The sequence below is a fragment of the Spea bombifrons genome, chromosome 4 (genome assembly GCF_027358695.1).
Source record: "Spea bombifrons isolate aSpeBom1 chromosome 4, aSpeBom1.2.pri, whole genome shotgun sequence".
NCBI lineage: Eukaryota > Metazoa > Chordata > Amphibia > Anura > Pelobatidae > Spea > Spea bombifrons.
Window position 1 is genome coordinate 2,678,799 of NC_071090.1, and position 27,861 is coordinate 2,706,659.

Here is a 27,861-nt window from a genome sequence, read left to right on the forward strand (position 1 = left end):
TTGGAAGTTTAACAAAAGAGGGGAGGAAGGAGGAGCTTCCCGATCCAGATGCTGCCTATTCTGCCCTGCGTCTGATTCTCAAGTTACACAAGATGAGGGAGGAAGGGGATACAGCTGCTCCCTGGATTTTCAAAGAGGTAAGGATTTTAAAAACGATTCGATCTCGGACAGATACAATGTATCGCGCATCTACCGCGGAGGATTTTCATTGTATTTATTTATTTTTTGGTTAAATAGAAACAAAAGTCGTCCGCAGGATTATGTTTAAAGAAGAATTGTCAAAAAAAAAAATGTAAAAAATGTGGAAATAATTTCTTTAGCGTCTGGAAGGTTTTTACGGATGAATATTATCGCATCGCAGCCATTTATGGCATAAATCACATAAAAATAGTGTGCGGGGGGGCATGCAGATGGCACATAGTGATGGTCAACATTTCACAAGGTCACTTACCCCCCTTTTTATAAAAAAAAAAAGGTCATGTATGAATTAACCTTTTGGAAGCCACAAACAACAAAAAAATGCCCCCCTTTAATACCCCCCAAGGGATTTACTATTAGAATATAATTATCACTCAAACTGTCACTCTTGGCACTCTCTAATTGTTGGAAAAAAATGTTGAAAAATCTGAAAAATAATGCTGTTTTTTTATTGAAACTGTATTTGGCTGTTTATAAGAATTTAGAAATTTGGTGGAATTTAAAGTTGGCTGGAATTTGAAACCTAAATTTAAATGGTTTGGAGGTAACTTTTTTTTTGGCAGTCAGGAGGGGCACTGATGGCATTTGCGATGCCCCCATTGAATGAATTAAATGACACAGAAGGGGAAATAACTGGGTTTAACCCTCCAAGCGCCAAGGGGGTGAGCAACAGGCTCCAAAACCCCCCCTTTTTATAATTATTATTATTTTTTTTAATTCTATGCTTATTCTGGGAATTGAGATAAAAATTCATGAAAAAAGGGAGGTTCACGAAACCCCCCAGCCCCCCCCCCCCGCTGAAACCCGTCCCAATGTATATACAGATGGCCATACTCTATTTGTGCAGCCGATATGGTTGCAAAACTTGGAAGAATATCCTGGACCAATGAGAAATTCTATACGGGGCCTGTGGTGTCCCATTGGACGGTCGGTTTAATTGGCCTCCAAACGAGCGAACATATGGAATTCATTGTAACGTAGGAAAAACGGCAAAACGTGTAGAATTTATATTGAAGCAATATAATAAAATTAATTTCACATTTTTATTATTATTTCTACGGAAATTGTTGGTGATTCGGATATTACTGCTGTGTAATTTGAGATTTTTTGGGCGATTTGATCTAAGTATTTAGTTTTTTCTCAAACCAGCAATTTTTAAACATAGCGGTCTCCCATTTTATTAAGAAATGAAAGGAAATCTGATGCTTCATTTGTGTCGTTTTGGTTCGACCAAGTTTAGCCATAATGTCAAGTTTTCCAAATATTTCATGAATTAACACCGGGAATTGTATGAATTGTGTTGTTTGTCGTTGTGTCTTGAATTTGAGACTCGAATTTCTTGTTAAATTGTGGAATTTTAAGAAGATCTTCCCAAAATGAGCCTTTATACTGAACCTTTGCAAACTGAACTCAAATCTAGAGTTGTTATCATTGCAAATGAAGAAAATTCTATTTTTAAATTAAATTAAATATTTAATTGTTTTCCCTGGAATTCCCAAACATTTGCGTCACTGGGGCCTCCATCTTGACGTGATTTGTATGACGTAATATATTATACCTCCGGGTTTTAAGGTCTCTCCGTCACTTGTTTGTCCCGGCAGCTTCAGAAGTAGAATTGAGAAGTCTTTTTATTTGCTAGATTTGTAAAAAAATAATTAAAAAAAAAAAAAAATAGATATATAAACCAAACAAAAAAAAACTAAACCCTACGCAAAGATATTTTATTAAGGCTGAAGTTAATAAGATAAACGTGTCCTGAGACCAAATTTACCACTTTTACCACCAAATGCATCATTAGCGGCATCATTTCCTTTGCCGTCGAATGTCCGAACCCTTCCCACAAATAATTCTTTAATCAGGTAAAATTTTACCTTTTTTTTTAGAATTTTTCATAGAATTCTTAATTGTCATGTGACAAAAGCTGGGTTATTGATAGGCTGTTGCCGTAGAAACTGAAAACGCTACTTAAAAGTTCTGGTTTAATTGCTTAACTTGTTACAGAGTTCCGTTAATATAAGTAAGCGGAAGAGGACCTTTAACTCTTGGGTGTCCTGAGTGGGAATTTTTCATCCAATGGGTTGCCCAATGCTTTCGACGTCAATGGATGGGTTCTGTAGGCAGGGTTTGCTACAAGGTATCCAACAGGATTTTATTTTTAGGTTCCCCTCTATACCCTGCCAATAGCATGGACGTTATCATCTATGGGGGCTTCTGAGGACATCAGTCCTGGACTGGCCATCTGGCAAATGCCTGGTGGGTCGTTGGGTGATAGCACCCCATACTTACCTGATCTGCAACGCCAGCCGAAGATCGGGTCCTGCACTCCACGGCCACCAGCTGGATATGCCTGGCCCAGCTGCGTCAGGATACAACAATCAAGGCCCAACGAGTTGGTGGCCGCCATCAATCCATATTCTGTTGACCACCTGAGGTCACCTTTGAGATGCCTTCAAAAGTTGACCTCTGTTTATATAATTGGACAAAAATGGACTTTTCTTCTAAGTTGATACATGATCATGCGCGGAACAGCCAATCAGGCACAACAACAACAGTCTATGTGGATAGCAGCTAACGGCCCCCTGCATGGCCAACAAGAACGGAAGCCATCAGGAAGTGGATAATCTGGAAACATATTCTGCTTCATCGACATTCCGGCCTTCTGTCTCTGAGATAAATCTTTGTCCTGTAACACGCTACTTGGTAACGTCACTTGGGGGGTTTCGGAGGGGTCCCCGACCGCGGTGACCTCTGTGACCTCTGTACCCAAACTGATGGGTCTCCAATGGAACTATTCTTTCTGTTGGCTACAGATCCTGTTACATTCCACAGCCTGGGAAATTTTTACAAAACATCAGCTGAAAAGTAACTTGTTGCTGACCTTTAAAAAAAGTCATATTTCTGTACGGTGCCTGAAGAGCTTTTGGGGGAGGATTGCCCCCCACAGGCATCTTGAGTACTTAAAACAAGGCTATCGTTTGTATTTCAGTGCCCTTTCAGATGTGCTTGGAAAACAGGCTCCCAGCAGAGGTGGTAGAGGTTAATACAGCAAGGAAATTTCAACATGCATGGGATAGACATACGGCTCCTGAATCTAAGACGAGACCAACGACTGATGTGAGTCTTTACCGGAGAGACGGCCGACTAGACGGGGGCCGAATGGGGCCGATCAAGTTCTCACTGTTTTACCCTTTACCACTTCAGCTGGAAGACTGTTCCACCTATCCACTGAGTAAAGTAAAAACTTCCACCCTTCTTTTTTTTTAATCAACATATTTCCTTCCAATTAAATTCTCACCATTTTTTTAAAGCTCAACATTCACATCGTAAGCATTGTTTAGATTGGAATTTAAATTTCGAAATTAAGAAGAAAAAATTTATGTCAATTTCCCCAGATTATCAAGAAAAAGGCCGGAAATTTTTTTCCCCTAGTTTTCGCAGGGTTAATCTTGAGCAGCCAACCCCCCCCCCAGCTTGGGCCGCGTCGGAGGAGAAATCTGGATTTGTTTTGAGGGTTGATTGAAGAGCTGCAGGTTTTCCAAGAATGGGATTCCCAAGTGAAAAACCTGATGGACCTGATCCTATTCCAAAAATCGCTTGTGGCGGAGGTTGGGGGGGGGGGTGCGGGGGCGCCATAAATTAAACTATATGTAGTTATTATGGGATGTAAACTGAATCTCTGGGCTGGCCGAGGGATGCTGCAAAGAGACCCCAAAAACTTGGGAAACAAATCTATTTTGTATTCATTTATCTTTATATTTTTGGTTCATGATTGTCCAGGGATAAAAAAAAAACCAAACAAACAATAATAATAATTATCTCCAAAAATGTAATTTTTTATTATTTTTTATGGGAGGACGTTGGAAACTCTGTCATGTTGATTTATGAAGGTATGGCAATCGCATGACATTCCCGTGCAAGAACCCGACCAAATATTCACACGTGCGCCATTATTTTTATGGCGTGATTGAGCGGCTTTGGTCCAAATCTAATTTTTTTTTTGGAATGATTGCGGCGTTCCAGGAAATTTGGTCTTGAAAACATTGGCAAAATCAGATCTTTTTTTCGCTTTTTCTCCTGGTTTTTTTTTTGTGACCGTGAACGTAGAACTTAGAGAATCCGGCTCCCGTCTGGTCGCCCGTTTCTCCTGCTGTAACGACTCGAACCTTAATCAGTCGTGGGTCTCGTCTTAGATTCAGGAGCCGTATGTCTGTCCCATGCATGTTTAATCCCCTCACTGTATTACCCTCTACCACCTCTGCTGGGAGGCTGTTCCATTTATCTACAACCCCCTCAGTAAAGTAAAACTACCTTACATTTGATCTAAGCCTAGTTGTAGATTACGGCCTCTTGTCCTGGTTTTTGTGGGACAGGCCTGATTTTCTGGCATCGCCCTTCTTGCCCGGTTAGCTGCCCCGCTGTCCCAAGTGCCAGTTGGGAGGTCTGACCTCAATTTCCTCTTCCACGCCCTCACATTGCGAGGGGGATATTCAGGGGAATGAGGGTGAGTGACCGTGCCCCTGTCCCGCCCACTTCTTGGACAGAGAAGCCTCACTTTTAGAGCCAGCCCCACCCCTTCTTCCCTCTTGCCACACCCCTCAACATAAGTATCCAGATTTGGACACCTGAAATGTTGGTAGTATGTGTTTGTAATGTAATCCCATCTGAAGAAGGGACCACTGAGATCTTGAAATTGTAGGTGACGTTACACCTTGCTCTAGAAGCGCTTGCCCTCTTAATAGTATCACGATTTACCTTGGACCTATAAGGCAATTTCCGTCGCTTCTGTGTTCCCATCTCTTTTTCTTCTCTTGCCTCTTCTTTCTTCGTCTGCTACCAAAAAAAGATGGAGCAAAAATGCGCACGACTTGGACCGCCTCTCTCCGTTCCTCCAATCAGGGGAGAGACGAAGAAAGAAGACAGAAGATGCAAGAGAAGAAGCGGAGCTGTGGGAAAGTAGATTGGGACACGGAAGGGGACGGCGGAGAAAAGTAGGGAGATTGAAAGAGAGTGTGAGAGAGAATGAGCAAGAGTGAGAGTGTGAGAGTATGAGGGAGTGAGAGTGTGTGAGAGGTTGAGAGAGTGTGAGTAAGAGTGAGAGTATGAGGGAGTAAGAGTGGGAGTAAGAGGGAGTGAGAGTGTGAGAGAGCATGAGTAATAGTGAGATAGTGAGAGTGTTAGAGAGAATGAGTAAGAGTGGGAGTATGAGAGAGTGGGAGTAAGAGTGTGAGAATGAGTGTGATTTACAATATAAAGTGGGGGGAGTGCCAAATATAGGATCCGCCCCAAGTGCCCAATTCTCTAGCTACGCCCCCTGACCGGCCAAAATGTTGCTAAAGGGTTAATTTAAATACAATAGATTTTCATCCTATGGATCTCATGCGTGTTGGAGGTGGGGTTGGATTAAGGTTACGGAACACGCCGATGGACAAAAAAAACGATTAAAGATCTGATATCATTTCACGAACATGTCGAGCGTTGGATCCACGCAGCAATCCGGGTGACCTCATATCCTCTGCCCCGCATTCTACGGAAAGCAGCTGCTCCGGTCAGACCGAGTTCTAAAATCTCTTCCTTACGGACCAAGAAGAGGTCAGGGGTTTAAACGGAAAGAGAAGTGTAAGCGGAATAACGTTTAACCCTCGTTGGGGCAAAATCAGGCTTTTCTTTTGATATGGAGTTAACATGTATCCACTTTTGTTTTCTCAAACCCCTCGGGGGTGTGGCTTCGAGGAGATGGGTGTAGTGGGTGGGGCAACAATGCCAACATCTGGTGGGCAACAGGTTATTCAATGCCCCCTGTTTTTTCTAACTGGCCCGCAATATATCCAAAAATTATATTCATACCGGTATATATATATTTTATTTTATTTATTTTTTTAAGCCTCTTAATTAACGAGGACGTGAACGGAACCGTGTTTTTTTGGGTATGATATAATCAGGATTAGAAAGGGTTAACCGGGAAATGACATGTTGGTAAGTTTATGGCCCTTAGGGGCCTGATTTGGACGTCGTTTATTCGTGTTGCGATTATTAACTTTTGACATGTGGTTAAACTCCGTAAAAACGTTTTATTTCCACTGCGATTAGTGTTTTTATTAAAATACTTCATTTCCACCCGGCCCCCCCTTCCCCTCGGCTGGAGACGGGTATTAAATTTCACTCTTTCCAAGAAAACTGGCATTTTGTCCCCGATCTTAATAAGAATTTGTTCTTTTTTTTTTCTTCTACGTGTAATAAAGTGATAACTAAAGTCTGCTTTTCAGCGCAACTCAATCACACTTAGCTTAGGGAGAAGCAGAGCTGCAGCTTCCCACCGCTTCCAGGTTTTTTTTTTTGATTATTCTCTCTACTGATTGGCTTTTTGAAGCAGCCAATAAGCGGTCCCATTGGAATAAATGCACATGCGTACCGGGGTCTCAAAAGACCCCCTGCCCAGAGTCTAGCCATTTGAGTTTATCGCATGGGCGGGAATGCTTTCGACCAATCACATCTCCCGCGTGGAAAATATGTATGGGGGGGGACGCTTCCAAATGGGACCTCTCAGTCCCTATGATGGCCGGGCTGTCTCTTTAAGAGAGCTGAAGATGTCTCATGGGCTCGGAGACCCTGTGATTGTGATACGAGAGACGCTCTCCCCAGAGCTGTCTGCATTTAACGCACCGCCTGGCTCCGCGCCATCGTCGGGATCCATGCTGTCATCCAGTGGGGGGGGGGTTAGGGGCCCCTAACAGAGAGAGAGATTCTGTAACCCCTTACCAGTCCTGCTCAATGGTTGAAGCGTTGAGCTCCTAGGAGCCGGTGTGCGAGACCTAAAATAGTCTAAACCCCCCCCAATCTTATAAAAATAATAAATGTTCAAAATCTCTCAGATTAGAACATTTTGGGTTTTTTTCTCCTCCTTCTCCTTCATATATATATATCTGTACGGTGTACTTTGTAAGAGATTCTGTCCGTTCCTTTGTAAGGGCCACAGTGAGTCAGAATTTTTATGTTCTGGAGTCGCCCTCCTCAAAGGGATTTGTGACCTCTTCCCAACTTAGAAGGCCTCCAAGAGGGCCAGACGGCGATCAAAGGGGTTAATAATACCTTCAATATGTGTCTGGCATGAATTCCTGATATTGCAAAATACAATCTCGTGGATGGTTGGCTGCGTTCACCAAACGCCATCATTTTTTATTATTAGATGAAAAATAGGTTTTTACAAAAATATCGCTCTGTTTTCTTTTTTTTTACCCCAGTTGTAGTTTTTGCCCCATAATATAAAGTTTTCAGGCAGCTGCATATCAGCCGTTTGTATGATTCTCGCTCTGTTATCTGATCCCCGATCTACTAAACCCCCCGACTCCTTATCATACTGCCTGTGAGGACCAATAGAATTGCTCGGTCTTAATCACCCAGTCGGACTCTCTGACTAATGAAAGTCTATGGAGAACAGACTTCATTAGTATTGCCATAAAGAAACCAATAGCCTTCTTCGTAGGGACACTTATCAAAGCCCCCATATCCGATGATGTGAGACAAGGCTTTGTAAGCCTGTGCCGCGCAGGGACTGTTTGGTTTTTTGCCCTTAAGTCTATATTTAATGATCTCTTATGTTTTTCTAAGCAATCATTTGTCATAATATATCCCCATCTGTGTCACTTCCTGTCATTAGCTCTGTCACTTCCTGTCCTCAACTGTGAGAAAATACATCACATCCTGCATGTGGATACAGTAACAATTAGAGGTCATTTGACAAGGTCAACGCTATATCTTGCCGGCTATAGGACTTTTATCCAAACAAACAGGAATTTTGGGGGATGATGTCATGGTTTACCGTCGTTCGCAAATTCTCTGCAAATCAGAAATAAATTGTTTTAAAAAATATAAACAAAAACAATAAAAATACATTTATATAATAAAAATAAAAATATATTTATATATATATATATAAAATATTGATTTAAAAATATATTATTTATTTATTTTTATTAAAAAATGTTCTTGATTGGCAAAATTAAATTTTTACTACATATTGAATAAAATTGTAGAAATGCAAAATAATTGTGCAGAATTTCATTTAAACAATAAATAACCATATTGTAACATTAAATTCCTTCCAAAACTAAATATGTTTTGGGGAACATAGAGTTAAATATAGTTTTCTGTATATAGTCTCTTCCTCCCAAGAGATAAAAGTTCAGGTTGTGCCATCAAAAACACAGCTCTGCATCCGCTTACGTGTTCCCGCCGAACATAAATACTTAAAAAAATGATACATATTTAGATTTTCTTTGTTTTAATCGATTTTAAAGACGTTTGATGAATTCTGAAATAAAAATTCCGGTATATATTACTTGTAACGGAAGAAGCATCACAAACTCTTCTAATTTCACCGTATGAAAATACTTCAAGTTGGACCAAAATCAAAATTCCTAAAATTGTATCAAATCAAAATTCTAAAAAAAATTTCCAAAATCAAAATTCCTAAAATTGTATCAAATCAAAATTCTAAAAAAATTTGTCCAAAATCAAAATTCCTTACATTTGGTCAAATCAAAATTCTGAAAATTTGGCTAAATAGTAAAACCCTTATATTGTAAAACGTTTCACCCCAAAAAAACCTTTGACATTAGAACATGAAAAATTTGCCTTACGTTACAGCGTGAAGAACGAAATTGATTAAATCCAAGTTTTTTATCTTATAAATTATTATCTGTTATAATCTGGTGTTAAATTTCAAGATCTCACGTCTAATAATTGTACAAAATAATTTCCATTATGTAATAACTTTTAGGCAATTTTTTCTTAAAATAATTCAGTAAATACATTTCTACACCTGTCATTTTTATTAATAATATCCTTAAAAATTCCATACATCATGGGGAAAATATAAAAAAAATGACATTATGAGATCATGGAAACATTGTGTCTGTATTTAATATTTTAATGCACACAATTTTTCATCATTTTTATAACTGGATATTTCTGGAATATTCTATGAAATTATCTTCTCCCTGAAATATGTGAAATTTGCCCCCGTTTTTGTGTGCTTAAGGGTTAAGTTGTTTTTCTGGTGCGTCCTTGGGGTGGATTTGAGTATAAATCCCGGCGCTGTATACAGTAATGTCGGTCGGTGACAAAAACCTGGTTTTATCTCATTTTTCCTCAATAAACTCCCTTTATCTGCAGACCTGGAGCCGCCGTTGCTGTCAGTCATGTGATATTTTGGGTGACTTTCCCGGCTCAATCACCACACTGAGCTGCCGCTTTATGGCAATTCTAATGAAGTCCCTTCCTCCATAGACTTTCATTAGTCAGAGAGTCTTGCAGCATGATTAAGACCGAGGCATTCTATTGTTCCCCACAGGCAGTATGATAAGGAGTCGGGGGGGTTTAGTAGATCGGGGATCAGATAACAGAGCGAGAATCATACAAATGGCTGCTTTCTGTTTGTCGATCCTGTTACTTTGTTACATCGGAGAACCTTCGTAAAAATGCTTTCGCCTCCTCATGCTCCATCGTTGGTATCGGGATGTAAATCGAAAGCAGAATTTTTTTAGAACCTGATTAAAATGTTTAAAACAAACTTATTTTGGGGATTGTGTTTCGGAATCGGGACTTTGTAGAAGAAATAATTCCTTGAATATCGGCGTCCTCCGGCGCGGGATCCGTCCTGAGCTCTCATCTCCCAATATCCGCTATCCCTGACCGATGGGTTATTAACCCCCAGACTCTCATATCTTATCCAGGCAGATCCTCTGCCGTTGGCCGGTAGATTTTCGATCATCGTTAAGACCAGGAATGTCGGCCACGATTAATTACCGAGCTCCAATGTTGTACAAGGACTTCGGCCGCGTTCCTACTTAGTGCTGTACCCCCGAGAATCTTAAAATGTTAACCCTTTAATAGCCCCATCACAAAGATCCTATTCATGACTTGTGAAGATATTCTTAATAAAGTCACCTGTGTTCAAACAGAATATGGAGGAGCCTCGATAATAATCGTAATAATGGAGACAAGCCGAGGTATGGGCATCGGTTTCCAGTTAGTTGATAAATGGATATTGGCCCAAAGTGGTCTTATCGCTATAGCAACAAATGGAATACGACGATCCGCAGGAACATTCCGTTGGTTTCTTTACAAGTCCAGCTTTCCAGCTTTAGTGCAATATAAGGAAGATTTACTTTACTGAGTTGGTGGTAGATGAGTGGAACAGCCTCCCAGCAGAGGTGGTAGAGGGTAATACAGTGAGGGTATTAAACATGCATGGGATAGACATACGGCTCCTGAATCTAAGACGAGACCAACGACTGATTAAGTCGTTTTTACAGCAGAAGATACGAGGGGCTAGTCGGGGGCCGGATGGGGTTGGTGAATATCGAAAGATTCTAAACTATTCTCATCTGGTCTTTTGTTTTTTTTTTTGCCGAGAAGGATCAGGAATTTGGTTTGTTTTTGGAAGTCGGACGCAGTTTGCATGTAAATTTGGTTGCACCCCCGGGGGCCGCAGCGCGTCTCGTCTCATACGTTGCGTAACAGGCAGGGTTTTGTGTGAATTCGGTGAAGTGGCACAGAGTGAGGTTTCCGTGGCGCGGAGTGCAATTGTTAGGGCTTTGGAGTCCGCGCCGTGCCCCGCAGCATGGAATTGGCCGGAACGGGGCGCCGGGGCAGAGAGAAGGATTTGGCAGAGACGGTCGTTCCAGTTCCGAACTCCGAGAACCAGGAACGGAGACGCGTTAACACCGCGGGGCCGTCTGACCGCCGGAAATCCGATTCACGTCCAAGAGCTCGTTGGGAAGAATCAGATAGAATGCAAATGGACCTTATCAAATATAGAGGCACACATGCCTGCCAACTATCCCGCGTTATGCAGGACAGTCCTGATTTCGCCACTCTATTCTGCCATCTCATCGAGCAGAGGGGGGCAGTTGGGGTCATGAGATATTACCATCTACCACTTCTGCTGGGAGGCTGTTCCGCTTATCTTTGTGGTCGGCGTCGGCGACTGACACTTTTTCTTTCTTGCTGCAGGGGAGCAGGGGCGCCGGCACATGCTGACACGATGACCGTGAGACGGACGGCAGAGGTGACCAGGAATAAGGGCCGCTCGTTGCATCAGTCCAGCCGCAGGTATGCCGCATCTTGGCTACGGTTTTGGGTGTTCGTGGCGGGGTCCCGGGTTACCTAATGATATCACCGCCACCTTCACGCCATATTTCGGGGTCCCTTCAGTCTCTCAGCTGTAACTCAGAAATACGCTTACATGAGGTGCCTCAATTGTCCAATTTTTTTACCATGCTTAAAAAATGCATCATTCGGGGCAGACGTATGGTTTTTGTGAATGCTGCTAATTTAGGGCTTTTAAGATGAAGCAGTGAAATATTCCGACCCCCCCACCCCGTTACTGTCCGTCATGTTAATCCCTGAGGATTTTTAAAAAGCCTACCCCGCCAGAGGTGTATTTACATTGGGCCCTGACCCAAGGAAGCTCCCCAGCAGCCCCGTCCGAGTCTGCTGTCCTCACTGTGGAGCGCTGACATATGACATCATATCCTAGCGCCCCGTGACTTAAAACCGTCTATGGAGGCTCAGTCTCCATACTGTGAATGGGCTGTGTGGGGAGATCAGAGACCCCGATTGTGACCAACCCAGCGAGCAGCGACATGCGAAAGAGGGTCCTTTTTGGGCAATCTACCTCGCGATTTCGCGACGGGGCAACTGCCGCCTTAGGCTTAGGACGCCGCTGCACCCTTTTTTTTTACCCAGAGTATCCAACCGGCACTGAAAGGGTTACAGATTTCCGTTCACGGCCCCACCGGACTGCGCGTATCTGGGTGGCCGGAGCTCTGATCGCTGCTGGCCGTGCCTGTGGCTTGCGGTTTTTTTTAATGTTTTTTTGTCTTTTTTGTCTTTTTTCCACTTTGTCCGCGGGTTCCGTGCCAGGAGATCCGGATCCACTTTCTTCCGAGCGCTCTGTGCGGCTTCGTCGGGGATTTTCTTTAACGCTGACTCACAAGGAGTGAAACTTAACTTAGCGTGCGACGGACACTCCGTGCTCTGCGAGTTCTGGAATAACTTCTCGAAGAACTTTCATTTTCCCGTAGAAGGGACAGGAAGTCTTGGGAAAAAGAGAACTCCATCCATAGATCGCAAGCTCCTGCTTTGTGGGAGAATAATTGCAGAGGACAATTAACCTTTTCACTGCATTAGGGCGTTGAGTGGCGCATGCACCTCTGTAAAATGGGTTGAAAGTGACACTTTTCATTAATCATTACGGTCACTCTTCCCAAAATCCTACATTTCCTGGCATGGGTGGCCCAGGGATAGCAGGAGTGACCACCCTCGCACCGCTTTTCTTGATCTTGAACCCCATCATGAACCACAAAATCGTAGTCGCGTTAAGTATTATTTTTCTTTTTCCACTTCTTTCAATTTCAAAAGAAGGTTACGCATTTGGGAAGGTGGGTTTCCTTTGGAATGTTTGAAACTACAGCAGCGTATAAACTTAAGGTGACTTCTAATTTCTTTTTTTTTACTTCGCAGGGCAAAACTTGAAGGAAAAGAGAACTTTGCGGCTCTGGGAAAACTTGAAGTTTCTTTTCCTGGAAAAAGCGAAGGAGATAATATTTTTGTGACTGTGCAGGAGAACCGAGAGGGGCCTCTAAGGAACCGCTCCCTGGAAGGTCTGGAGAACCTTCAAGACGAATCGGAGCCGGAACGTCTAGAACGGAACATGCTTAGTCGCAAAATGTTCATCAATGAACCGGTCATGGATCTGAATGTGAAGGAGCACGGGCATATCCTTAAGAAACAACTGGGGGGCGCGCAGATTTCAGAGATACCCCAAAAGGTCACACTGAAGAAGACCTCGAGCATCAAGGACAAGATTTCTGAGTGGGAAGGTAAGAAGGAGACTCAGTCTCCCATTCTCAGCAGGAAGGAGTCCATGCATGTGAAGCGCCAGGACTCGGTGGGACTTTCTCCCGGAGACGCGGTCGGAGCGGATGGAAAGCTTCGGCAAAAGGGAAGCGTTAAAAGGATGTTCAGCCGCGAGAATGAAAGCAAAGAGACGGACAAGAAAGAGACCTCAAAGGTGGAGAAAAAGACAGAAAAAGAAACCGATCCAAGTAGAGAGAGACTCCAAGATCAGGTGACTCCATCTTCTAAGAAGGAGCAGGCGATAGTCTTGAGTCAGGTGAAAAAGTTTGAAAAGTCCTCCAAAGAAGGATCGGTAGAGATGCAACCGCAGCTGCCGGGCACCTATTACTCCCCGCAGTGCCTCGAGACCGATAACCAGGAGCACAGAGCGGGGTCCAAGCAAAAATGGGGCTCGGACTCTGAAAACACCGAACCTATCTTTGGGACGGTGGGGGAGGGCAGAATATCTAGAAGGACAAGCAATGCCGAGAATGTCTATACGGAGCCCGGGGCGCCAGAGAAGAAGTTGCCAATCAACCCACTGCCCAAACCTAGAAGAACGTTCCGGCACGAAGGAGAAGGGGAGACGGGGACGCGTAGGCCAGGTGGACTCCGTAAAATCGATCGGGATTTGCCCCCGCTTCCTTGTATATCTCCCCCTCCTCTCCCCTCGTCGCCACCTCCCGCGGCCGTCAGCAGAAGGCTTTGGAACAGCAAACACAAGAACAACGGAGACCACAGGTATTATTTACTAATTTATTCTATGAATTATAATTTCATTCTTAATGAAATGAGGGCCATCTGCGGTTGACTTCATCGTCCACTTTCAGTTGGCTAAGCGTGATGGGAGTGGTTTTTTCAACCAGAAGTGCCACATTCCACGGGTTGAAGTTGGGCCAATGTAGAAAATGATCACTTGTGATGTCATCGTCATTCACCTCTGAGTGAGTTTAGGTAACTTTACATCTTTCCTGTCTTGGCATGATACAATGTATCAACTTCCCGTAAAAATGTAGCTTCTGGCCGTCGGCGGCACTTTGTATAATCAGCCGGCTGCTGGCCTTAAAGTGCCGGGGGCGCCCTCTCATCGCCAGTCTGACAATGCATGGCTGGCTCTCAGGGGCCAAAAAGACCCTTTCAGGGTTATTCTCCAAGCTGATCATAGGCTATGTATGTTTTACTCGGGGATAATCCTTGGGTTCTTTGAGGATCTAGTAAAAAAAAAAAAATCCATGTTTTACTAACTATCTGTAATTTTTGGATCAAAATTATAATTTTGACATTTGTTGTGATAAATCGGGTATTTTGACATTGAATTTTTTGTTACCTGGAACCAGTATAATAAGCAAAGTATTATTTTGAAGATCAGCTTCACGGGTGTCCTATAATATCTCCCGCTCCGGCTATAAATCTGTCCATCAGGAAGGAAACTTGTAGGTTTATTTTGGTTTCCGGCCCCAGATGGTTATTACATGCAAACATCCCCATGCAAGATTATTCCGTGGCGCTTTGAAGAGCTTGCCAGCACTTTAACCCTTTCCAGAGGTTGTGTTGTTTTGGAACTAAAAGGGTTAAGAAAGAAAATTCTTAAAAAAGTTAATTTTAAGGATTTTCAAAATTCTTCCAGCAGTCGCTACCTCCAGAGCAGAGGTGACAAAAGAGGGCAGGAAAATAATTACCCCCTATAAATGTATAGTATAAATATTAACGATTAAATAATAATAATAATAATATATATATATTATATTCATATTATGATTATTGTTACTAGTACTTTAATAGTATATCTAATATTAACTTAAAATATTATATATATATATACACAACTGTTCAATAGAAATGCTAATTTTGCAGATTTTGTCCATTAAAATAGCAAGAAACGGATCACAAAACCAGCGCAGACGGGGTTAATGTTTTAAATGACTATTGTCGCTGGAAAGGGATGATTTTTAATAGAATATCTTCATAGGCGTACAGAGGCCCTTTATCACTCCCATCACTCCTGTGTTCCAATGGCCCTTTATCACTCCCATCACTCCTGTGTTCCAAGGCGCCTTTATCACTCCCATCACTCCTGTGTTCCAACGGACCTTTATCACTCCCATCACTCCTGTGTTCCAACGGCCTTTTATCACTCCCATCACTCCTGTGTTCCAACGGACCTTCATCACTCCCGTGTTCCAATGGCCCTTTATCACTCCCATCACTCCTGTGTTCCAACGGCCCTTTATCACTCCCATCACTCCTGTGTTCCAACGGCCCTTTATCACTCCCATCACTCCTGTGTTCCAATGGCCCTTTATCACTCCCATCACTCCTGTGTTCCAATGGCCCTTTATCACTCCCATCACTCCTGTGTTCCAATGGCCCTTTATCACTCCCATCACTCCTGTGTTCCAATGGCATGTTGTGTTCGCTGATCCAAGTTTAAGTTTAAAAGGCTGATTGATGGTTAGAAAACACTTTTTGCAATTATGTTACAGCCAGAAATGTCCTTGTTTTCCATGAAAAGTGGCCCAAACTTTTAAATGGTAATGATAGAATACATATCTAAAGCATCATAAAAATTAGAAATAAAAAATAGGAAAAATATAATAAATATATATCTATATAAAAGTTAGCAATAAGCAAACCGATGTGGGTTTTTTCTGTTTCTGGCCCAAATTCACACAAACTCATTTTATTGGCAGGATGTTGCAGGAAACGAAACAGCTTCTTCTTCCGGTCACCTGATCGCTTTTGTGTAATAATTACAACGTATTGTGTTCCTTGCTTCCATTGTCTGTTACAAAGTAACATGTTTTCTATTTCTGCAGAGCCTTCCATTTTTACAATGGTTTCCATAGACAACAAAATGCCCTGTGTTTGCTTTGTTCTCATAGTTAACGTTCCGGGTCTGGGAGTGTGGTAGATATGTGGAACAGCCTCCCAGCAGAGGTGGTAGAGGCTAATACAGCGAAGGGAATTTAAACATGCATGGGCTAGGCATATGGCCCGGATTGAGGAGTCTTTGACGCAGATTCCGTGTTGATAACCGTCTTTCTGTTTCTGGTTTTGCGCGCCAGGAAGTCTTATGAATTTGAGGACCTTCTGCAGTCGTCGGAGAGCGGCCGAGTGGACTGGTACGCTCAGACCAAGCTGGCCCTCACACGCACTTTATCAGAGGAAAACGTCTACGAGGACATCCTGGGTAAGGCGTCCAGGGAGTCCTCACCTGTCCTACACAGATCCGATGGCTAGGGTGACCTGACCTACTGCTACCGTCACAGCTTTCAGCGTAGAACCGGGGGTCAGCGTCTAAAACTAGAGGGTCAGAGGCTTTGATGGACATTAAGGTAGATAAGTGTAACAGCCTCCCAGGAGAAGTGGTAGAGCCTAATACAGTAATGTCGGTCGGCATCGGCAAACAACCTGGTTTTATCTAATTTTGTTTCAATAAACTCCCTTTATCTGCAGACCTGGAGCCGCCGGTGCTGTCAGTCATGTGATATTTTGGGTGACTTTCCCGGCTCAAACACCACACTGAGCTGATGCTTTATGGCAATGCTAATGAAGTCCCTTCCTCCATAGACTTCCATTAATATGAGAGTCCGACTGGGTGCTTAAGACCGAGCCATTCTATTATTTCCCACAGGCAGTATGATAAGGAGTCGGGGGGTTTAGTAGATCGGGGATCAGATAACAGAGCGGGAATCATACAAACGGCTGATATGCAGCTGCCTGAAAACTTTATATTATGGGGCAAAAAAACTACAACTGGGGTAATAAAGGAAACAGAACACTATTTTTGAAGAAGTATTTTTAATCCGATATGAATAAAACACTGTGCGAGTTCCTACTTTAAGGAGGTTTTCTTTCCAAATGCAAATTTAAATGTCTGTCTGGCTAAGGAAGATGGGAATCGCTTCTGTCTGGATAGGAAGGAACTACATTTCTTTTAACGTTTTTCCTCCTTTCCTCCTCCGCTTCCCCCTCCGCTATCTGGTTGCTCTCCCCTCTTCTATGTTTTTTTTCCTCCTCGATAGAATCAGCCTCCCTGGAAAGTTCTCTTCCTTTGAGCTGGAATAGAATTATCCTTGAGATGGATGATGTCAGAGCGAGCTTTCCTTAATCTCTTCTGGCTGAGCCCGCATTAAGCTGTGGGAAGGAAACGCGACCCCTCGTTAAAGGGACAGTCCCACTTCAAATCATATCTGAGAATCCCGCTTCCTCCGCTCAGCACTTTGCACATTCTTTGCACCGTTACTGATACCTAAAACCCTAATAATTCTTTAATCGCGTAAAGTTTTGTCCCCATTGATCATGTTTGCCAGGAAGACTTAATGGTCATGTGATACAAAAGGAGGTATGGATTGGTTGTTGCCATAGAAAAGTTTCTGTGTCATTTTTAATCTGATTATTTAACACTTAAGAGTCTGATGTTAATGTGTCTGAAAAATATTTTCCTCCTTGAGCATAACCTCCAGCGCTGTATACAGTAACAACCCCCCAGTGCTGTATATAATCCCGAGCGCTGTATACAGTAACAAGCCCCCAGCGCTGTATACAGTAATATAACCCCCCAGCGCTGTATACAGTAATATAACCCCCAGCACTGTATACAGTAATATAACCCCCAGCGCTGTATACAGTAATATAACCCCAGTGCTGTATACAGTAATATAACCCCCAGCGCTGTATACAGTAATATAACTCCCCAGCGCTTTATACAGTAATATAACCCCAGTGCTGTATACAGTAATATAACCCCCCAGCGCTGTATACAGTAATATAACCCCCAGCGCTGTATACAGTTATATAACCCCCAGCGCTGTATACAGTAATATAACCCCCAGCGCTGTATACAGTAATATAACCCCCAGTGCTGTATACAGTAATATAACCCCAGTGCTGTATACAGTAATATAACGCCTAGCGCTGTATACAGTAATATAACCCCCAGCGCTGTATACAGTAACAACCCCCCAGTGCTGTATATAACCCCCAGCGCTGTATACAGTAATATAACCCCCAGCACTGTATACAGTAATATAACCCCCCGGCGCTGTATACAGTAATATAACCCCCAGTGCTGTATACAGTAAAATAACCCCCAGCGCTGTATACAGTAATATAACCCCCAGCGCTGTATACAGTAATATAACCCCCAGCGCTGTATACAGTAATATAACCCCCAGCGCTGTATACAGTAATATAACCCCCAGCGCTGTATACAGTAATATAACCCCCCAGCGCTGTATACAGTAATAACCCCCAGCACTGTATACAGTAATATAACCCCAGCGCTGTATACAGTAATATAACCCCCAGTGCTGTATACAGTAATATAACCCCCCAGCGCTGTATACAGTAATATAACCCCCAGCGCTGTATAAAGTAATATAACCCCCCAGCGCTGTATACAGTAATATAACCCCCAGCGCTGTATACAGTAATATAACCCCCAGCGCTGTATACAGTAATATAACCCCCAGCGCTGTATAAAGTAATATAACCCCCAGTGCTGTAGCAGGAATGCTAATCTTGTTATTATTGTCTCCGCAGACACCCCTTCCAAAGAGAATCCTTACGAAGATATTGAGACAGACAATCGTTGTCTTGGGAAGAAGTGCGTCCCGGCTTTTCCAAGCTCGATCCCCACCATTCCCGGAACTCCAACCAAGGTGAAAAGCGGACATATAGTGCGATTTTAGATGAAATAATTTACTATTAGTATGAAGTATGTAATATTATGCCTTTTTATTAAAAAATATTTTTATATAATTTACCCACTTAAAATCACGTAATTGAAATGGTTCTGCATGCGTAACTATTAAGCTGTTTGCTACAAAGTATCACAAGAAAAAGATATTTTTTGATATATTTGTTATCATTATTCTAGTCAATCAATGAAAAAATATTAAAAGAGAAAATATTCTTTAGTGTTAATGTTTTTAAAATCTGCCAGCGGCAGCCATACTGAAGATACCAGCATCGCAGGGTCCTCTATTAACCCTTCCCCTGTTTCTGAAGGTTTCCCAGAAGTCCCCCTTTTTCAGACAAAACTCGGAACGTCGGAGCTTCAAACTGCTAGACCTTCGGAAGTTGGGACGAGATGGAGTGGCCTCTCCCAGTAAGCTAAGTCCTCCGTCCTCTCCGAGCAGCCCCGATGATTCTTTTTTCGGCACGGGGGACCCTCCGAACGGACGGAAGAGGCGAAAAATCCCAAAGGTAGGTCTGGCCTTAAATTCTCATTAATACGTATAGTGCCGGTCCGGACTGGACATCGGGGGGGGGGGGGTGGCCTCCTGATCTTGATCTGTCCCTCCTGATCTTGATCTGCCCCTCCAGTGGTAGATTGGGATGCTAATAAACGCGTATCCAGCCATCAGCCAGACATTAGGCCATTAAGCCTAATTAAGTGCCGGCACCGCCAATCAGGTCCTGGCGTAATAATCCAACTTTTATTTATTTTTTATTTTTTAATGTGCCTTCTGTGCAGCTGGTGATCAGAATCAATGCAATCTTTGAAGCCCGGCGAGGGAAAAAGAGAGTGAAGAGGCTGTCACAGTCCACGGAGAATAATTCCGGGAGAGGTAATTCTTTTGTCTGCTTTGTCGTTTCCAAGATTCTGTGAAGTTCTTCCGCTTATTGGAGACGTCGATATTCCCCGGTTGGGTGTTGAGGAGACGTGAATCGTAACGCATTGAAAATGATTTTAGTTACACAGCAGACTCTTCAGCGTTTCACTCGGGGTGACCCCGCAGCGTTGAGCTCGAGGCTATCCGGGGCAGATACTGGGTAGCCTGGAGCTCATTAGCCAGCGTTTAAGCCGCGCGTGTCTTAGACATCTGCAGACGCCATGCTGTCTAATGCACCGTGCATAGGCGGTATTTTTATACTGGGACAGACCTGTAATTGATGGGACAGGGCTCAGAAAACGGTATGACACAGCAGTTGATTTAGTGCTGAAGACCTGGAGGCGTAACATAGTTATTCTGAGCGAAGCGGCCTGCGTTTTATCTTTCTAAACATAAAGTGTGAATGGAAACCTCCCCATTTACCCAACAAGTCACCTGGATCACCTCGCAGGGGCCGATCCAGAGCCTGATCTCAGGAGGGGAACACACGCTAACACACTCTAACACACCCAGACACTCACACACCCAGACACTAACACACCCAGGCACTCACACATCCAGACTCTAACACAACCAGACACTCACACATCCAGACACTAACACACCCAGACACTAACACATCCAGACTCTAACACATCCAGACACTCACACATCCAGACACTAACACAACCAGACACTCACACACCCAGACACTCACACATCCAGACTCTAACACAACCAGACACTCACACATCCAGACACTAACACACCCAGAGACTCACACACCCAGAGACTCACACACCCAGACACTCGCACATCCAGACACTAACACACCCAGACACTCACACATTAAGTTTCATGCACAAAGACACACACACTAACACGGTCCTACAAACATTCACACTAACACACACATCTGGACACTAACACAACCAGACACTAACACACCCAGACACTCACACATTAAATTACATGCACACAGACACACACACTAACACGGTCATACAGACATTCACACTAACACACACATTTTGACACTCACACAGACACTCGCACTAACACTCATGCACACAGACAGACACGCTAACACACCTACTAACGTATCCACACACAAACGTCCTTGTGGATTTAGTCAGTCCCTCTATTGTCACCCTCTCTCTCTCTCTCTCTTATTTCAGTTACAGACGATAACAGCGAATCAGACAGCGACACAGAGGAGAAAATCAGAGGTAAAATATATTATTATACATTCTGAGACGTGTCCCTCGGCGGGTTGGCATCGTTTATCCCCGGAAAAAAACGGGGGCATAGCTTCTTCTTAAGTTCTGGATTGTGCAGCTCCTCCATAGTTTTTTTAAAACAAAAGGGGGTGTTTACTTAAAAAAGGGGGAGATTTCAGAAAAAGCGGTTATAATCTAAGGCTAGAGGTCAGAGGGTTAGACGGAAGAAAATTTTACTCTGCTGAAGTGGAACGGCTTCCCAGCAGAAGTGGTAGAGGGTGATACAGTGAGGGTATTAAACATGCATGGGATAGACATACGGCTCCTGAATCTAAGACGAGACCAACGACTGATTAAGGTTTGACGGGGGGCAAATGGTTCTTAATTAATATTATATATATGTTGTATCTCTGTGTAATTCTCCTGAAGCTCACAGCCAGAGGCTGGTCCACGTGAAATCCCGAATGAGCCTCACGCCGCGGTATCACACCCTGGAGCGAGATCTCATCGAGTACCAAGAACGCCAACTCTTCGAGTACTTTGTGGTGGTCTCTCTGCACAGGAAGCCGGCGGGGAACGTCTACATCCCCGAGGTCACCCAGCAGTTCCCCCTGAAGGTAGATTCACTGTAATACATCACGCGGGATCCCGCCATGTTAGAGCGTCCGTGATTGTCTCAGACGAGGCGCTTACAAGCCGATGACTTTCTTACAGCTGGAGAGATCGTTCAAATTTATGCGAGAAGCCGAGGACCAACTGAAAGCAATCCCCCAGTTCTGTTTCCCCGACGCTAAGGACTGGTCCCCCGTCAGCCAGTTTGTAAGGTAAGGCGAGGGACAGGCATTTAAAATCCACATATTTAATTGTTAATATATTTAATGCCAATTTATTTATTTTTATTTCATTCAATTTTTTTTTTAATTATATTTTTGCTGGGAATATTTTCCTAAAATCGCTCCGATGTCTCTAGCTGTCATTAAAGATCTTTAGGACCCTCATCGTGCCGCGTTCCTTTCTATTTCCATAGCGAAACCTTCTCGTTTGTCTTGACCGGGGAGGACGGCAGCCGGCGTTTCGGTTACTGCAGGCGGCTCCTGGTAACTAACCTTCGCTTTTCATCTTGCCCCATCTTTACTCTTCAACCCCCGTTACCCCCAGAATTCACAAATATTTATTGAACGGGGAACTTTTAGCCTCTAATTTGAACCCCTTGATTATTAAGGCTACGCGGGATCTACAGACTCTTTAATGTTTTATATCTTTTATTTTCTCATTCGCTCATTAATGATGCATAGATCCCCCCCCCGTGGGTCACGATGAGTTAAACATGTGTCCCGATCTCTGTTTTCTCTCCATTATGCTTTTACAGCCCAGCGGGAAGGGCAAACGCCTCCCCGAAGTGTATTGTATCGTGAGCCGGCTGGGCTGCTTCAACCTCTTCTCCAAGGTAGGTCCGGCCAGGAAACAAAGTAACCAATTCCCCCGCGATGGAGCGGGTGATGCATTTACACGACGGGGCAGACGAGGGAGGAGGAATAAGCTCGGGGAGCCCGGGTCTCACGCTGGGTTCTTCTCTTGTAGATTCTGGATGAGGTGGAGAAGAGAAGAGGCATCTCGCCGGCCCTGGTCCAACCATTTATGAGGAGTATTATGGAAGCGCCGTTCCCCGCTCTGGGCAGGAAGATCACGGTCAAGAACTTCCTTCCGGGATCGGGAACCGAGGTACGCGGGAGACGGCGGGACTTCCGGGATTATAGCACCTGCTGGCGGTTCGGCCCCGCTTGGCCCGTCTAGTCTGCTGGAGAGACTCAAACCTTAATCAGTCGTTGGTCTCGTCTTAGATTCAGGAGCCGTATGTCTATCCCATGCATGTTTAATACCCTCACTGTATTACCCTCTACCACCTCTGCTGGGAGGCTGCTCCACTTATCTAGCACACTCAAACATTGTATCTGTCCAGTTATAACATGTCGGTTCTGATCTTAAAGGTCATCGAACTTTGCCGGCCCCTGGATTCCCGACTGGAGCACGTGGATTTTGAATCGCTCTTCAACACACTGAGCGTTCGGCACGTGATGCAAATCTTTGCCTCTCTCCTGCTTGAAAGAAGAGTCATTTTCATGGCAGACACCCTCAGGTACCGACGTATTCTTGGCTTCCCTGCTGCACTAGTGTTTTTTTTAGGAGTTTTTATTGTTTTTTTTCCCCCCACCTTTCATCCTTTAAAGAGAATGCTGAGCATGATGGGAGTTGTTTTCCAACCCAGCTAGAATGCCATCAATGACACATCACGCAGCACATTTTTTTTTTGTGACATCATAACTGTTTCCAAGTGTCGTTCTGGCATTTATTTATTTATTTTTTTTATATTTTTGCGGCATCATCGGGGTTAATTCTCATCCGGCCAAGTTGAACTTTACATCAAATAAATGCCTTGCATTCCCCTCTGCGAACTTCCTGCTTGAATACGGAGAGAGGGGGTTAATTAGAGAGCACGCTTGGCTCACTTCCTGTTTGTGTTGCCACGGAAACAGAGGTAAACACAGGCAATTAGCGCTGATCTCACCCCTTGTGTAAATCTTGGCAAGGTTCCAGGATCCAAAAATGGAGGGGGAAAAAACTGCAGTTGTCTAAAAATGGGCCGTCTAAGCCTTTTTTTTTTTTTACAGAGGCGGACGCTTTACATTTGGGGGGGGTGAAAGTTTTTAAGAATCTTAACTGTTTGAGTGCCAAGGTTCACGCCGCTGCATAACATTTCCAGAATGTTGATTAATCTAAAAAACAATAATAATCTACTTTGTTCGTTTAATTTCATATAAATCAAAAAATGTATTTTCTTTACTTTTTTATTCCTAGTACGAGATTAAAAATGTATTTAAAAAATATTCAGCTGTTTTTTCTTTTTTACCCCAGTTGTAGGTTTTTGCCCCCATAATATAAAGTTTTCAGGTAGCTGCATATCAGCCATTTGTATGATTCTCGCTCTGTTATCTGATCCCCGATCTACTAAACACCCCGACTCCTTATCATACTGCCTGCGGGGAAATAATAGAATGGCTCGGTCTTAGTCACCCAGTCGGACTCTGGAGTTATTACTGTATACAGCGCTCTCTAAAAGTAAAGTTCGTCCTCTAATAAGACCTTCCGTTCCCGAGGTGGAGGATGGCTGATGTCTTGCTGAGACCTGTTTTATTTTCGGCTTTCAGTACCCTGTCCAAGTGCTGCCACGCTATGGTTGCCCTGATTTACCCCTTCGCCTGGCAACACACCTACATCCCAGTGCTGCCGCCATCCATGATCGACATTGTCTGCTCTCCCACCCCGTTCCTCATCGGTCTTCTCTCCAGCTCCCTGCCTCGTCTGAAGGAGCTTCCAGTGGAAGAGGTGAGGAACTTCTGGCTGCTCCGCGGGACAGAGGGATAGAATGGCAAAATCGGGACTTTCCCCCGCAAAACAGGATAGTTGGGAGGACAATCCTTATTTTCCCCAATAATACATTAGATTACTGTGTAGAACAATTTATTTGATGCATAAAGGAGAATATATCTGACCCCTTTAAATGACCCCCTGCTTCATTCCCCACAACCATAATTGCCCCCTGCATGAGCATCGCATCACCATACGCGGGCAGGAGGTTCCTCTGCTCTCACGTTTAACGGTTATCGAGATTCCGAGGGCCCCATCATCCTCCGCATATAACAGATATGTAGATTGTTTGTATGACATCTACCCCCCCGGGGGCATCCGACCATCTGCTGAACAGATACTGGAGCAGAGCTCGTTGTATCAGATTTTAGGCCGATTTCCACGCGCGGGGAAAAATGATTCTAATTAACTAACGGTTTCCGGAGGAGGAGGAAAAACATGGATTTATGGGCCAAAAATAGCACCATTTTAATTACAAGCTACAGTAGCCAACCGCAAAGGAATGGAACGAGCTGACGTCACACGCGCACACACACACGCACACACACACGCACACACACACACACGCTAACCCCTCGTCCTGTACCCGTGATACAATGTTACAAACATTTCAAAAAACATACATTGGTACACTTCCTGTTTCCTGTGGCCTTCTCCCCCTGATTGGCTCCTCACTTTGTATCAGTTGAAATATATATCTTTGTTTAGCTAAAGCATCTATTAAGCCATAGTTGCCAACAGTCCTGACTTATTTTTTCTGCCGCTGATGATTGTTTCTCCTGCTGTAAAGACTCGAACCTTAATCAGTCGTTGGTCTCGTCTTAGATTCAGGAGCCGTATGTCTATCCCATGCATGTTTAATACCCTCACTGTATTACCCTCTACCACTTCTGCTGGGAGGTTGTTCTATTTCCCGTGCAAGCAAATGGTATTTATTTGCTGTCAGAACGCACGTCTGCAGATAGCGGCGGTTTCCGTGCGGCTGGTTCGTGGCATTTTCCGTTTCGTGGAGCGGTACGGTCCCCGGTCCCTTCTTTTGTAGCAGCCGATACAAGGCGATGGCTGAGTTATCGTTGGACGCCGTCCAGCAGAATCTGTCATTTCTGGTCAGACGCAGGGAAACCTCAAGCCGCGGCTGAGGATGTGAGAGCAGCCGGCAGTACCGGTGCCAGGCTTCTGGGCGATCGCCCCCCCCCAGCATGCCGGAGCTGACCCCCAGGCCATTAAAGACATCTGTCTTTGCTTCTTCTCTGCAGGTTCTGCTGGTCGACCTCGTGAACAATCGCTTCCTCAGACAGGTGAGTGAGATGACTTTCCATGAATGGGTTAGCACAAGTCGCATAAGCTGCCGAGGGACCTCGGAGGGCTCCTCTTCAGATGGAAAGAAGATGAGACTTCCGAACACCTTTTTTCTATGTTGGCCCAATAAGCCTGCTCTGCTTACAGGAGTAAGCTGGGGGGGCTATTGAACATGAATCACATTTAACCCCTTAAGGACAATGGGTTGTGAGCCCGTACATGTACATGGCTTTGTTGTAAAAGGGGTTAAATCCTTGAATAAGAATCCAGCGGTGTTTTGGGGTAACCTTAACGGAATGTTCTCCGCGCGTTTCAGATAGACGACGAGGACTCTATCCTTCCACGGAAGCTACAAGCGGCTCTGGAGCAGATCCTGGAGCAAAGGAACGAGTTGGCCAGCGAGAAGGAGCCGGGGCAAGCGAACACTCAGCAAGGTAAGCGTCGCCACGTCTTCTCCTACTCGGCCCTTTCCCGCCCGGTGTCCCTAAGTTTGGTGTCTCGCGCTCCTCCCAGACGCGACGTCCCTGAACGACGTGGTATCCGAAGCGTTCGTGCGTTTCTTCGTGGAAGTCGTGGGCCATTACTCCCTGTTCCTCGTCCCCGGAGAGCAGGATGAGAAGTCTCTTCTCCGAGATGCTTTTCGCAAGTCTCTCTCTTCCAAGAGCGTCCGTCGGTTCCTGGAGGTGTTCATGGAAACCCAGATGTTTGGTGGCTTCGTTCAGGAGCGGGAGATGCGAAAGCAGGGTACAAAAGGTCAGATTTCCCCGTAATATTCGATTCGAACATCTGTTAAGGTTTTTGCAGTCCATGAGTTAGTCCACCCCGGTGATAGTTTCCTTTTTCAGGAAGTGTCCTTGTTAGTCCACAAGCTTTAGACACCTAGAATTTTTGGCCAATTAATTGCCCGAAGAGGGCAAATCAGACCGGCCTTATTTATGTCATAATTCCACGTCTCCATATCTGGAAGATTCCATTGTTTTCAGTCGTATTATATTATGTGGCTTTCCCTGCTTAAACACCACACAGAGCTGATGCTTTATGGCATTGCTAATGAAGTCCGTTCCCCCATAGACTTTCATTAGTCAGAGAGTCCGGCTGGGTGATTAAGACTGAGCCATTCTATTGTTCCCCAAAGGCAGTATGATAAGGAGTCGAGGGGTTTAGTAGATCGGGGGTCAGATAACAGAGCGAGAATCATACAAACGGCTGATATGCAGCTGCCTGAAAACTTTATATTATGGGGCAAAAACTACAACTGGGGCAAAAAAGAAAAATGATGTGAATGAAATGTTTAATCTGATACTAGGATCTGGATCGTGCAGGCGTTCTCTGCGTTACCCTTTAGCTGGAACGTGGGGAACATTCCATTTGGTTAATGTATTTATTTAGACGCAGATGCACACAGAGCCCCCCCGACCGGTGCTTGTCCAGCTGCGAGGCTCTTTCTCTCGGCGAGGGTGTGTGTGCGGACGGCACGAAACGCTGACCACCCCATTTGTTTGTAAAGCTGTTTGTTTACCCACAGGTCTGTTTGAGGTCCGAGCGCAGGAGTATCTGGAGACCCTCCCGTGTGGGGAGCAGAGCGGGGTCAACAAATTTCTCAACAGAATAGGTAAGAGGGACCAGCTGTGCGTCTATGTGCGTGTATTGGACGTACATGCGTTGTGCACATGGGGGGGTTCATGAAGCTAAAGATGCTTTTAACCCAAAGTTTCCTATTTCCCATGTATCTGGATCTCCCTTTGCATATCGCGAATGCTGCTACAATGTAACAAAAAGATGTTGTATTAGCCTCCCACTTCTGGCGAGAGGCTGTTCCACTTATCTACCACCCTCTCTGTAAAGAAAAGCTTCTCGCCATTCCATCTAAACCTCTGATTATAATACTATAGGAAAATTGTATTATTGATTATATTCATTCATTGATACATAATAATAATAATAATAATAATAATAATAACAATAATAATAATAATTATTATTATCCATAACCTGTATATATGCTTTTTTCTTTAGGTTCATTTACCTAAATCATCCCTAAAAGTTACTTAAATTGTATATATTTTTAATATTGTCATTTTATTAATAGTAATATTTTAATATAATATTTTATTTTGTATTTTTATTTAGGTAACAAAATGCGATTCCTGCACAAGAAGTAGGGATGCGGATAAGCCACCACGTGGATTTCTATTAAGTTATTAACAAGCTTTCTTAGC

General features: G+C 44.0%; 1 protein-coding gene across 1 annotated transcript; it reads left to right on the plus strand.

Annotated features, from left to right (window-relative positions):
• On the plus strand, window positions 1-27,814 carry DENND2A (DENN domain containing 2A). The gene is made up of 20 exons (XM_053465284.1): window positions 1-137; window positions 11,212-11,310; window positions 12,724-13,839; window positions 16,164-16,288; window positions 18,643-18,761; window positions 19,111-19,308; window positions 19,580-19,673; window positions 20,876-20,926; window positions 21,347-21,534; window positions 21,632-21,741; window positions 21,945-22,014; window positions 22,287-22,364; window positions 22,499-22,639; window positions 22,906-23,054; window positions 24,124-24,301; window positions 25,600-25,641; window positions 25,959-26,076; window positions 26,156-26,395; window positions 27,168-27,254; window positions 27,773-27,814. The coding sequence occupies exons 2-20, from the start codon at window positions 11,243-11,245 to the stop codon at window positions 27,802-27,804; spliced, it is 3,204 nt and encodes a 1,067-aa protein (XP_053321259.1). The 5' UTR covers window positions 1-137; window positions 11,212-11,242; the 3' UTR covers window positions 27,805-27,814.
• The last annotated feature ends 47 nt before the right edge of the window (window positions 27,815-27,861 follow it).

Coding starts and splice junctions, on each gene's coding strand:
- DENND2A (XM_053465284.1), top strand. CDS start 11,243: ATGACCGTGAGACGGACGGCAGAGGTGACCAGGAATAAGGGCCGCTCG. Junction 23,055..24,123: donor TTCATGGCAGACACCCTCAG/GTACCGACGTAT, acceptor TTCGGCTTTCAG/TACCCTGTCCAAGTGCTGCC. Junction 25,642..25,958: donor ACAATCGCTTCCTCAGACAG/GTGAGTGAGATG, acceptor CGCGCGTTTCAG/ATAGACGACGAGGACTCTAT.